This window comes from Eubalaena glacialis, chromosome 12 (genome assembly GCF_028564815.1).
Source record: "Eubalaena glacialis isolate mEubGla1 chromosome 12, mEubGla1.1.hap2.+ XY, whole genome shotgun sequence".
NCBI lineage: Eukaryota > Metazoa > Chordata > Mammalia > Artiodactyla > Balaenidae > Eubalaena > Eubalaena glacialis.
The window spans coordinates 44,037,967-44,052,295 of NC_083727.1; the positions used below are offsets into that span (position 1 = coordinate 44,037,967).

General features: G+C 38.9%; 1 protein-coding gene across 2 annotated transcripts in view; it reads left to right on the forward strand.

Annotated features, from left to right (window-relative positions):
* Nucleotides 1-397: 397 nt before the first annotated feature.
* ROS1 (ROS proto-oncogene 1, receptor tyrosine kinase) overlaps nucleotides 398-14,329 on the forward strand; it is a 111,873-nt gene continuing 97,941 nt past the window's right edge. For both annotated transcript variants that reach the window (XM_061207014.1, XM_061207013.1), the window contains exons 1-3: nucleotides 398-520; nucleotides 10,740-10,784; nucleotides 12,879-12,938. In XM_061207014.1, the coding sequence (XP_061062997.1) occupies nucleotides 398-520; nucleotides 10,740-10,784; nucleotides 12,879-12,938 (228 nt within the window). The remainder of the gene's footprint in view (nucleotides 521-10,739; nucleotides 10,785-12,878; nucleotides 12,939-14,329) is intronic.

Sequence of the window (14,329 nt, forward strand, 5' to 3'; positions counted from 1 at the left end):
CAAAGAAGTGAAGTGGTGGAGGATCCACCGAGTCTGATCCCGTCTCAGACTGCATGTGTCACATGCTTGCTGAAATGCAATTTGCGTTCTCTACTTTGTTTACTTTCCATGTGAAGCGCTCTCCTAAGACCTAACCTTTACGCAGTGGGTGACTTTCTTTATGGGAGTAAAAGGAAGCTACGTTATGAAATAGTTGTTATGGGAATGATACAAGCTATCCAGGATTCAAAGGTCTAAACACTATTTTAAAAGGCAAAGATATTCCAACGCATCAAAACAAACCCAAAAAATCCACCAGCCACTCTTTCAACTGAAGTGATGAAACCCAAAGAATTCAGATAGCTAAATGGAGAAAATGAGAAGAAAGTTCATCTAAGAATCCGCCATTGGTGAAGTGATGAAGGACATTTACTGGCTTGTTCTGAAACTTGTCAATTTTGTGACTCTTGGCTGCATATGGATTTCTGTGGTACAGTGTACAATTTTAAACAGCTGCCTGAAGTCATGTGTAACTAACCTGGTAAGTTTTCCTGGTCTAATATTTGTCTTTGTAGAAATTAGAACATGTAGAATTCAGCTTGTTACAAATGCTTGAATTATTTTATCTTTATGAGAAGTTTTCTCATGAGAAGTTGGTAGCAAGGCAAGAAAGATTCTTTTTCCAAAATAAGTTAGGAACATTAGTCATTACAGAAGGTAGGGCAGAGCTACTTTATTTCTTTAAGTTATCTGTTCATAGATCTTTTTTTTTTGCAGGGGGGGCATGGGTTTCGGGGAAAGGAGGCTTAAATAAAATCAATTTTGCACACCTTAAAAAATATCAGTTAAACTCATTTATTACAAAATTATTTATATTTGTCTTGAAGCATGAAATAGTTTCGGCCACAGGGCAATGCCTTCTAATTGCAGACAGCAGTACTATTTATATTGTGGATGGATGATTGTATTGGGAGGTGGATGATGAGGGAAGCAGATGTAGGTGCCATAGAGAACATTTAATCTTACTATTAGTTATTATATATGTATATATTATTTTATGTATTATATATTTATATATAACAATTATTACTAAAAGACAGAATTGTTTGTAAATTCCTTTCTATCTGTGTATTTGTAATTCTTTTGGTGAGTTTTGCTGGACATTTATGATTTCCTTCTCATTTCTGGGTGTCATTCCTCCTATATATAGTGTTTCATATCTTTTCAGTTATTTTGACTTAGTTGTGCTTAAAACAGTCACTGAACCAACTTTAAAATCCAAATACATTCTAGCCAGGGAAAGATGCACTCTTCTTATCTAAAGACAAAGGAAATAGCATGATAGCTTACATGTGACAATACTTATAGTCATACTTTTAAAAATAATAAAGGTACTAAATACAATATTCACTATTATGCTAAGGTATTGGAGATAGAAGTCTGTGGTAGAATAAAAAAGAAACATATTTGTGTTACACTCTTGGTTTAATTTAAACTATAGTTTAAAACACTACTTAGGCTTACTATGGTTAGTAGCACTTTTTTTAAAAAGTTTGGTATTTTATATAAATCTTTGCTGAAGACTTCACTGCTACGAATGTAGAATTGTGTGCTTTAGGTTTTTACAGTTGTAATCTAAATTTAAACATGGAAAAATGGGACTATTAAATGTTTTCTTTATTAAAAAATTAAAAATTTTTCTCTGATTATAACAGTACATATTCATTGTAAAATATTTATAAGATAGAGAAGAGCTAGAGAAGAATAAAAGAAAAAAATCCTATAATTCCACCACTATTAACCTATGATTGCATTTTCTTTCAGTGTTTTTCCTCAAATATGTATATAATTTTTCGCACAGTTGTGTACCCAGCTTTTTCACTGAGCATTACATGGTGGGTTTTCCCCTATACCCTGAAGTTTTTATGGAAACAGGATCCTTAATATATTTAGAATATTCCATCATATGAATGTACCACTATAATTTGTTTATTAATTTCCCTACTATCAAAACTGATGTTGGTTGTTTCTATTATTCTATTTATTTTATTTTTTAGCTAAGCTTAGTTTTGTCTTATTTTTGTGTGTGGGCTCCTTGATTTCAGGGTTTGGCAGGAGGAGTAGACAGTCTGTCCTTTGCCGAGTTACCTTCCACTCAGCACCTACAGAGAAAGGCACAGCTGATGCGGCAGTGGCAGAAGACCCAGTCTGCCAATCTGACAGTAATCATGTCCCCCATCTGGGCCTCCCACAAGGGGCTGGGGGGACAAAAGCTCGGTGCAAGAACAGTGAACGGAGCCATGGGTCAGAGGAAAGATAGGAAAAGTGCTCGAGTTTATTTCACTGTTTGAATTTTTTTCTGTGCTATCCTTTTTAGCCTGGATTTTTGCTATGAAGGTCATCTTCGGTTTCACTGGGTGGTCCTTTTTTTTTCTTTTAAATTAAAATTTTTTTTGCTTTATCATGCTGGGTATACAACATACTTCCTATAACTGCTAATTCATGTATTTCAACATTTCTAGAAAATTATTAGTCATCATTTCTCAAAAGGTTGTCTCTACTATATCCTTTTCTTGCCTTCTGAGACTCTAATTGGATGTATATTATATTATTCTCACTGGGTGGTTCTTGATATTGAGGCATCTTTGTCTTTTAAAAAGAAACAAAAGAGTCTTGTGCAAAGGAATGTTAGAATTGCTGTCCCAAAATGCACAAATCAGGGTTCTATGCTTGAGCATGGGTTTTACATTAATGGAGGAATCTGTGTGTATTAGTTGAGTGTATTAATTGACCTGATATTTTAAAATTACATATGCCATGTGCTGCAGAGAACAAAAAATAATGTTCTTCAGAACACTAGTATTGTGAGATCCTTTATGAAAAAGAAACAAAAGAGATTCATGGTCAAATAATTTATGGAAATGCTTTTTGCCATACCCTCTTTTTGTAGATCCACAGGTCACAACCGCATATTAATGGCTTTGTTTAATCACAATTTTCTGATCTTCTTTGGCAACAAAACTCTTTTTTTGAGTAGCAAATCCCAACAGCTGAGGAACTAGTGTTCAGAAGTGCTCTTTTACAAGTATCAACTCAATTCAAAAAAAGACTATTAGAAACTATAGGATTCAGAAGGTTGTCCTGTTTAAAAAAATGTACTAACATCAATACCTTTCTTGTATGTCAATATGTAACTGTATAACAAGATAATGGAACAAAACCATAATCGAAAAATTCCATAAAATATCCAGAAATTAGCACAATTTGTACTGGTACAGGAATAGACAAGCCAGTAAAACAGAATACACTCCAGAAACAATACCATGTACATAAGGGAGTGGGGAATATGATAAAGATGATACTTCAAACCAAAGTGGGGTCATCCATTTAGAATGAAAAATAACTCCTTCCTTCAGCAGGCGAAAGAATAGGTAAACTGCGGCAATCCAGGAAATGGAATATTATTCAAAGCTAAAAAGAAACGAGCTATCAAGCCATGAAAGACATGGAGGAACCTTAAATGCATATTACTAAGTGAAAGAAGCCAATCTGAAAAGGCTGCATACTGTATGATTCCAACTGTATGACATTCTGGAAAAGGCAAAACTATGGAGATACTGGAAAGATCAGGGGTTGAGAGGAATGGCGTTGGGCTAGGGGGAGATGAACAGGTAGAACACAGAGGATTGTTAGAGCAGTGAAAATACTCTGTATGGTTTTGATATCATAATGATGGATATATCTCATTATACTTTTGTCCAAACACCAAGAGTGAAGGTAAGGTAAAATGTGGACTTCGGGTGATTATGATTATGCAAATGTACGTTCGTCCTTACTAAAAAATGTACTGTTCTGGTGAGTGGTGTTGATAATGGGGAAGCTATGCATGTGTGGGGAAAGGGAGTTTATGGGAAATCTCTGTACCTTAATAATCTCAATTCTGCTGTAAACCTAAAGCTGCTTTAAAAAAATAAAGTAAAAAGTACAGTACTTCTTTCTTTAAAAAAAAGTTTAAAAAAAATCCAACTCCTACATCACTACCAGATTCAAATAAATTCCAGGAGGCATTTAAAAAAAGATATGATTTAAATACAAACAGACAAATAGCAAAACCAAAACAAAACAAGACCTCATCCTATAAAAATATTAGAATAAATTAGGGATGAATATTTCTATAATCTTGGAGTGGGAATGCCTTAAGAAGCCTGCTTCAAAAATCCAGGATCACTAAAAGAAATTATTAATAAATTCAACTGCTTAGAAACTAACTATATGACACTAAAGGGAAGACAATAAAAACAAAGCCAAAGAATGGAAAAAAGCTTTACGTATGATAAACACAATTTTACCAACTCATATATACATATATATATATGTATATATATATGAGTATTTAAATTAAGTTTAGAACATGAAGACTTACTTTAAAAAAGAAGAACTATGAATGGTTAACAAACATGTGAAAAATGTTCAATCTCACAGCAACCATAGAGTTGCACAGAAAAAATGAATTATCAATTTTCTTCTATCAGATTGGCAGAGATAAAAAATTTTACAGTTGGCCAAGTTTGGATAAGCTGGGACTTTCATGTGCTGTTGGTTAGGATGTAAGTTGATAGATTTCTAGAAAACAGTGGGTTAATAAATGTCAAAATTAAAAGAGAAAATATACTTTTAACACTGAACATCAAGAAATTTATCTGAAGAGATTATTGCATAACTAACGATATGTCTGCAAAAGGCTGTTTATAGCAAATTTGCACATAATATTAGATTTCTAAGTGCCTGGCACTGTACTATAATAATGAATATGTGATTTAATTGAATCCTCACAGAACTTTATGTTTATTAATATTATCCTACTTATGTTTCAGATGAGAATACTAAGTTTAAACAGCATAGGTAACTTTCAAAAGATCCCATCAGGAGCAAATATCATATGTGGGATTAAAATACAGATCATTCTGCTCTGTTTCATTATTAGGGTAGGAAGTAAAGAATGAAATTAGTTCCGGCTGAGGTGGGCAAGATAGAAAAGCTTGTGCCAAGAAGTAGGTGTTGGGTTGAGTTTTTAAGATCCGGGACTGGGATTGTGTCTTTCAAGCAGGTAATTGGAGCAGGTGGAACTAAGTTACACGACGAGGATCCTAACTCCAACGTGAGGAATTTGGTGCAGATTACAGGCGGCATCCGTGCTTTGGTTAAGAGCACAGGCTCTGGAGGCAACTAGTGCCCTATTCAAATCCTAACTCTTGGACAATTTACAAAACTTCCCTGGGTCTCAGCTGCACAATGGAATTAACAATAGTACCTGTTGAATAGGGTTGTTGGGACGTTCAATAAGACAGTGTAAAACACCAAGAAGAGTGGCTGGAACGTGGGAATCACTCACTAATGTTAGCTGTGATAATGAGGAGGAAGGGGATGGAGAGGGAGTGGAGATCAGGAAAGAGTGTTGACAAATCTGCTTCATCAGAACCCCCTAGACCCAACTCAGGAAGCTACCTTGCCCAAGACCATTTATGGGCACGCCATTCAGCCTGTTAAACTTAATTTTGAGAGCTGCCGACAGAAGGACTTAACACAGTTACAATGTGACTTTATGGTCATCAAGAAACATCTGTTGTTTTATAGTTTAAAAACTACCCAGCATCCACCCTTTTGCTTTTATGAGCTAACCCTGAGTTTTTTGAAGGGGTAGGAGAAAATTCAATTGCAAATTCACCATCTTACACTTGGTTGTGTATGGTTGTGTTTCAGTCACACAAAGGGGAATCAAAGGCTTCATTTTGAACAAAATTATGAAAACAAAGAACTGTGAAGCATGTGGTTGCACAGTTAACCTAAAAGATACAGTTCTTACTCTCTATGTACTTATTATCTAAAAACAAAAAAATATTAAGTCTTCTTCTCCTTTCCCTACAAATACAAGTGGTTAGGGAATGGAGATTAGAGGAATCTTTATTTACACATCAAATGAGAGGAAAAAAGTCAACATTTGTCCTTTGGTTCCTGTGTCTGATTACTTCTCAAGTAAACCCCCACGATGCTAGGTCACCAGATGATGTTTCCAAGAGACATGACTTCTGGACCATTCCTGAGTAGTAGGCCATGTTGAATTCATGGATTTATTCCTTCAGCGTATAGTTATTGAACACTCATTATGCCTCTGGCACTGTTCTAGATGCTGGAGAGAGTGGAGAGCAAAATGGATGGTGCTTACGTGGAAGGGAGAGAGAGGGCTCCATGAACTCAGTAATGGCCGCCTTTTCTCTTCCCTCTGAAAAGCACAGACTGTTTGGAAGGCCACAACAGACGCTTAAGCCACCTCCCAAGCCCGTTTAGATTTTCGATTGTCTCTTGGAACGTATCTTGCTTGTAGTGCTGGGTCAGCCCAGGACAGATGGCGTGCTCCTTCCTGAATTAATCACCTCTCCAATTCAATGGTTCAAATTCAGCAACTTTTAAGGGGAGGTTCTGGTCAGTACCAATTAGAGTTACTAAAAATATTCACTTACTTTTCCTCTGCCTATAATTCTAAGTCAATGAGTGAGGCAGGTTGACGATTAGATCATATCCATGTAAGACTATTCGGGTGCATATCTGATTATCATAGACTCAGCATTGCCATCCTTTGTAAGTCCTTCTGTTCATGAAGGACTCCACTCAAAAGTGACCAGGGAGAGGATGGACAATTTATAGACTTTTCCCACCTTAGTTTCCATTTCTTTTATTTTCCTCCAGCGCAAAAAAGTTCTTAAAATTTGTGAAAATGTGAGAAATAAACAGAGTAATCTGTTGTTTTACTATATGCAAAATTCTGAATTTGTATTTTTCTCTGTTCTTAATGAGACTGCTTTTAAAAAAGAAAAATGCCATATGCCATCAGGCAGGGCTAGAAGGCCTGATCCCCATTTTGACACATGGCAGCTGCTGCACTTGCTTGCACACATGTGTACATACACACTGCTTCCGTGTAAAGCCTAGAATGTGTCTGCAAATTGGGCTTTTAAAAATTAACATCAATCTCGTATCTATCTATGAGAGAAATGAGACTTTAGTTTTGGTTTGTTCTAAGAAAAAAAAACACCCTGACTTCAATGAACTATTGGCAAAAAAAGATGATGCTGTGACTGTGTGAATGAAGAGAGGATGGTCTTCAACTGAAATGCTGTTAAACATGCACCACGCTTGACCTATTGGGCATTTGTGAACAATCTAGAAATTTCTGGGTTGTGACTGTACATTTAACTTGGTGATTCATGAGAAAGCCAGAGGGGAATCTAGTAACTCTTGATGACAATGGGTGGTTTTCTGTTTCATTTTACAGTAGCAGGCTCTAGTAGTCACCTACAAGTCGTTTCATTTGTGAGATCCAAGAGTAGAGCAGGAAGATGGATACAGATACTCAAAAGCTTAATACTACACAGGGAGATCAGCTCGGTGCTTTGTGACCACCTAGAGGGGTGGGATAGGGAGGGTGGGAGGGAGGGAGATGCAAGAGGGAAGAGATATGGGCACATATGTATATGTATAACTGATTCACTTTGTTATAAAGCAGAAACTAACAACAACAAAAAAAGCTTAATACTAAACAATACTTACGGTCCTTATGTTTATGGGAAGCTCAAAAGGATGGAAAGAAAATCTTTAAAATTTTTTGGGAAGGTTAGCATCCAGGTTATAGGGGTATGAGTAGAGAAGTCTTTTAAAGAGCAGCTCAGTTTTAGACTCTGTGCTTTAAGTTTTCATGGCAGACTGATTGAAAATGTAGCACTGCTCTTTATTTAACTATGGATATTTGGCATTTTAAAGGACCTGGTGACAGAAGATTATTTTTTTTGTAAATATCGCCGCATTATATGTGAACACTTTGCTAAGTGGCTTATCATGAAATTTGCTGAATCTCTGAAAAAGCAACAGTTCAAAATGAGGTTTCGAGAATAATTCTGACCAGGATGTCTTTTGTTGGTGTGGCTGCTTTGATTAAAACCTTCTGTGAGGCAATGGTCCTTGCGTGATAGGCCCAGATGCAAATTAAGGTGACGACTGTACGTTGACCTACTAAACAAAAAGCACAACAGCTCTGTAACCATGAACAGATGTGGTTACTTCCCTGCTTAGTGAAAATTGCACACCCAACCCCCTAATGCCCCACCCCCACCCCAAAGGGGAAAAAACACCTGTTTCAGCAGTGGCTTCTTTTAGGCATATGTAAATCCCTTCATGGAAAGTTACAAAACCCCGTTAATCCCACCTGTGAATGATTGTAGTATTTAACCCAGAGGTTAGTTCCTATAATGCTCATTTCACGAAAAGCCCCCCACCCCCATTTTTAGTGGTTAGTTTGTATAAAGCAAGCTCCAGACTGTAAGCCTGAAAAACCACAGTTTTCCCAAACAGGCAGGATTTCCAGCGAAATAGTGCGAAGGCGACAGGGTTAACAGTCTTAAAGTCATTATTCAGACAAACTGAAAGTCTCTAAGTATGATGGTATAGGCCACCATAACCTTGGAGTCCTTTGAATGAGTTTTTGCACATGACACATATAATTGTATACGTGATTAGCATGGTCATCAATCTGTTTCGGGTATGCATATCCTCTATTTATGTTTTAAAGCCCCCAGTACCACCTTTGTCTCTGCATGAGACAATTTAAGTGAGTTGCTGGTATCAGGACATTGTGGCATTCTCCGGGTCACGTGGTTGGCAATTTACTCAAGAAAATTTGAACACAATGTTTTTTTCATTACCCTTATTTTTTTTAAACCGTAGTTTTTTTTTTTTTTTAATTTTATTTATTTATTTATTTATGGCTGTGTTGGGTCTTCGTTTCTGTGCGAGGACTTTTCTCTAGTTGCAGCAAGTGAGGGCCACTTTTCATCGCGGTCCGCGGGCCTCTCACTATCGCGGCCTCTCTTGTTGCGGAGCACAGGCTCCAGACGCGCAGGCTCAGCAATTGTGGCTCACGGGCCTAGTCGCTCCGCAGCATGTGGGATCTTCCCAGACCAGGGCTCGAACCCGTGTCCCCTGCATTGGCAGGCAGATTCTTAACCACTGCGCCACCAGGGAAGCCCAAAACCATAGTTTTATACAAAACTATTTCATCTGTCTTCTGGTGGTACAGTATGTACAACAGAATGGTTATATGTTAAATGGTTGACTTTTCAACCAACTCAAACACCTGGTTAGCATAAATCTTTTAATAGTAATGCCATTCCATTAACTCCTTTGTTACCAGAACTTCTGAAAATCCCTTTGCTAAAGAGTTGGAGAGTGACTGGCTATATAAACCCCAAATACTGCATAGCCATGAGAATTAAGAAATACTGTTCAGGGACTTCCCTGGTGGCACACTGGTTAAGAATCCACCTGCCAATGCAGGGGACACGGGTTCGAGCCCTGCTCTGGGAAGATCCCACATGCTGCGGAGCAACTAAGCCTGTGCATCACAACTACTGAGCCTGAGCTCTAGACCCAACGAGCCACAACTACTGAGCCTGCATGCCACAACCACTGAAGCCTGCGTGCCTAGAGCCCGTGCTCCACAACAAGAGAAGCCATCACAATCAGAAGCCCGTGCACCGCAACAAAGAGTAGCCCCCGCTCGCTGCAACTAGAGAAAGCCCGCGTGCAGCAACGAAGACCCAATGCAGCCAGTAAATAAAAAAAATTAAAAAAAAAAGAAATACTGTTCATATTAGTACATGAGACTTCATAAGGAACAAAATCAAGTTGTTTCTGGGCTTCAGGTTATTAATCTCATGATCAAATAGTATGTTTAGCTTATGACTTCATTTTCCCATTTCTGAATTTCATATCCAAGCTCACTAATGATTTCTATATTGGAAGCGATTTCTTGGATGGAGGAAAATAGTTTTTCCCATTATCAAAAAAGAAAAATCCAAAATAATAAATACGGAAACACAAGGAAGAGATACACCTTGAAAAATCTTGCCTAGGGAAATACCCACATTTTTACTTTGTGTGTAATGAATGCAAATGTATACAGAGTTAGGTTGGAATATGAATGTATTTTTTGTATAGTCTGTTATATAATGTTAATTAAACGCAGTCAATGGTTGTTTCAGTCTCTTAAAAAAATAAGAAAGAAAAATGCAAACATAATTCATCTCTAATCCAGCAGTCCTTGATTAATTGACTAATTCACAGGCTTATTTAATACTATGTAGAACCTCTCCATTGTTCTTAACTACTCCTTTTAGCTACACCCCGACTCCCACCTTTATCACTTTTGCAGAGTCCTTAAGCATTACATCTTAGACAGGCATACTTCGTTTTACTGCACTCTGCATATATTGCAGTTTTTTGCAAATTGAAGATTTGTGGCAACCTTGTGTTGTCTGATGATGGTTAACATTTTTTAGGAATAAAGTATTTTAAATTAGGGTATGCACATTTTTTTTTTAAACATAGTGCTATTGCACACTTAACAGACTACTGTAGTGCAAACATAACTTTTATATGCACTGGGAAACCAAAAAATTTGTGTGATTCCATTTGTTTCGGTGGTCTGAAACTGAACTTGCGATATCTCCAAGGTATGCCTGTTAATTTGCACTGGCAATTTGTCTGGTTTCATGACTGATTTAACAACTTTAAAACAGTTGGCTCCTTACTTTACAGTTAGAAAACACTGAGGAGGCAACACTACTCCAGGAAGCTTTAAAAAAAAGGTGTGGTAGTTATACTGAACACAAGATTGATAGGGGTGTTCACTCCTTCCTTCTTCATTTCAGGGCAGACAGCTTGATGTCAGCACACCATACAATCTGAGTGAACCGGTGAGTAATCGCTTCCACCGCCTGGGACTTTATAGTGTTTGCATTGATAAAAAAGGGACAATGGTCAGGTTTGATTACCATAGAATAATTCCTAAGTAAAAGCTCATTTATTTGTGCCTGATGGAGGAAGCTGGATGGAAAACAGCGAGAAGTCTGAATCACAGAGTATTCAAACATGAGTTCAGGAACAGTGTGTTGAAGTGGAAAGAGCACAGGACCAAGCCATGACCATGATTTTGATTCTACATTGCTGTGTGGCTTTGGGCAAATTCCTTAAAATTTCTGAGATGTAGTTAAAACTACTAAAGTATGTGTATTCTGAGAGGGTTGGATTAGATAGTCTCCGCTGGTTCTTCTAATAATTACATTTATGGTTTTATCACTATTCTGCACCTGTATCCATTTACTCAACAAGTGTTTAGGGGCTCCAAGTGTAAGTCTAAACCAGACACTGTGCTGGGTAGTAGAGACTTAAGAATGAGTAAAATAGGGTCTCTGTTTTACAAGGTCTCTCAACCTTGTAGGAGAGACAGACGCATGCATAAAACCACTGCCAGACAGCCATGCGAGAGTCAGATCAGCAGTGTGTGGGAGGAGCAAAGAGAATACACAAGAGGAAAAGCACTTGCTTGCCTGCATGGCTAAAACTAGAAAGATGGACTAGAGGGGAAAGGTACACCGGTCAGAGGGAGCCCTTTGTGCCAAGAAACAGAGGTTTCAGAGAGCTTGACTGGTGCAGGAGAAGAGGAGGATTTCAGCTTGCTTGGAGGACAGGGCGTGTGTGCAGAGATGGCAGGTAGAAGAGGTTGGCAAGCTAGGCAGGCCCACGTGGTGGAGAGCTGTGAGTACCATGTTGGTAATTTGGTTTCAGTGACACACAAAGTTTTAGGTAAGAGAAGGGTATGATTAGGTTTTGTTTTAAAAAGATCACTCCAAGTGTGGAAACAAGAGAGGTCCCTCATGAGGCTGTTGGCAAGCGGTGGCAGGCACAGAAAAGCAAGGGCAGTGAGTGAGCGAGGAACCCAGAGAGAGTCCAGGTAACGAAGGAGTGAGTCAATAGGACTTGATGATGGATTGTCCATGGGGCAAGGGGATGGCAGAAAGAGAAGCCACCCTGGTTCCTGGCTCGGGAAGCTCAGAAGATTGAAGCATATTAATGGGAAACACAGGAGAGAGAGCAAATTAGAGGGTAGAAAGTGAGGAATTTGATGTTTCATTTGCTGAATTTGAGGTATTTGTAGGGACTTAAATGGAGATAACTAATGAGCAATTGGAAATCTGTGTCTGGAGCTCTGGAAGGAGTCTCAGCTGAGGTTCACATTTGGGGGTTATTGACACCTCGGAAGGTTGAAGGTGAGGTGGGGGATGAGTTCACTTGGAGAACTTGAAGAGTGAGAAGAGAAAAAGTTGAGGATAGGACACAAACACAGAAGGAGTAAGGAGAGGAAAAAAGAGATGGCAAAGCAGAAGGAACTGAGAAAAAGGTGTGCTCTAGGTGTCATCATGGTCTGTGGACAGAAAGGTCAACACAATCACAGGCACAGACAAACCAGGTAAGGGAAGGAGGAGCTGGCTGAATCTGTTCAGTAGGAGGCCAGGGCAGCTCTGCAAGCAGGTTTTCAGCACAGCTAAGGGGTGAAAGCCAGCTAGTGGGCAGCTGACTTCCCAAACTGTCCACCTACTTAGGTTTTGATGGGCTGCCTTCTGTTTCAGTCCCCAGCTTTGTTTTTTGCTTGTTGTGTGAGGATACCCCATTGACCTATATAATATGCTTGATGCCACGCTGTCCTGGACTTAACCTGCTGCCAAGCACCCAATGGACAGTGCGTTCCCTGAAGGTCAGGTGCTCTCTGGGATCTAGGTCTGCCCACCCCAGGCTGGACTCCACTCAGCAACCCTGAGCCACACCAAGCCCTGTCTGCCTGTAAATATGACAGCTCTGTTTAGAATTCCAAAGGTCCTGATCCTTGTGAGGCCACAGATTCCTTGGTAGATTTCTATTTCAGAAAAACTTCATGTCACTATTTGCACTTTCGGGTGACAAGAAAAAATCATCCTTCTTCAGTCATCATTGTCTCTTATTGTCTCTTGTAGTGCATCCAAGGATGTCATTTTTGGAACTCTGCAGATCAGGAAAACTGTACTTTAAAGTGTGTAAGTATTAATTATGTTTCTGTTTTGATACTAATGTTTCCCTTAAGAGAAACGTTCTCCAAGAAGATTCCCATTTCAGCTTCCATTGGCTTTCGATTAGTTTGTTTGACTCTAAAGCAAAAGTATGAGTAATACATAGTAATAGAAAAAATGAGATCAACATTATTAATGCAACTGGAGATGGAGGGAAGTTAATGCAAACCATGGAACCCAGAGATGACCAGTTGCTCCAAATTATAAAGGCCTTTTAGTAGAATGTTAGGTATTTGTTAAATTTCCTAGCCCTGTATTTCTCAAATTTTAATATGCAAATATCAGGGATCTTGCTAAAATGCAGATTCTGATTCAGTAGGTTTTGGGCAGGACCTGAAATTTTGCACCTGTAACAAGCTCCCAGGTGATGCAATGCTTGTTGTTTCCAGACCACACTTTGGATAACAGGGTCCTAGGTCATGTTCAGTTTCTCTTCAGGGAACATGGTAGCAATCTAACCCAGAGGGCACAAACACCTGGGTTTACTCCACTTTGTATAGGAAATACATCCCCAATACTTTATTTTTCATTTTTCATTTATCCTGGCTTTGCCAATTAGTGTGTGACTTTGTTAAGGTACTTCACCCTTGGTACTTTTTTTTCCTTATCGATAAATGAGGATAATAATCGAATCTCCCTGCTAGGGATAGTGCCTGTTACACTATAATTACTCCAATCTCATGGCTAAGAATTTTGTAATTTAAAAATGGGTCACGTACTTCCCTGGTGGCGCAGTGGTTAAGAATCCGCCTGCCAATGCAGGGGACACGGGTTTGAGCCCTGGTCCGGGAAGATTCCACGTGCCGCGGAGCAGCTAAACCCGTGCGCCAAAACTACTGAGCCTGCGCTCTAGAGCCCACAAGCCACAACTACTGAGCCCACGCGCCACAACTACTGAAGCCTGTGTGCCTAGAGCCTGTGCTGCGCAAGAAGAGAAGCCACTGCAATGAGAAGCCCGCGCACCACAACAAAGAGCAGCCCTCGCTCGCTCGCCGCAACTAGAGAAAAGCCCGCGCACAGCAACGAAGACCCAATGCAGCCAAAAATAAATAAATAAATAAATAAATAAATTTATTAAAAAAAAGAAAAAACGGGTCGCTTTGTTCAGGTTGTTCACGTCAGAGATTAAATCAGTTAGGATCATGATAACTTTAGGTAATATCATTTTCTATTAATGACTCAAATTATAGCATTGAGATTTAAATCCATCATTAACATCTCCTTATGTACAGTCCTCATAGCTTTTCTTATATAGTGTGTCTTCACAGATCTCCGCTATGGGAGTCACTTAACGCCCACTCTCATGCTTGTGACCGTGTGCTTCATAGAATGGAATTTACCAAAAGATGGAGCAGGTG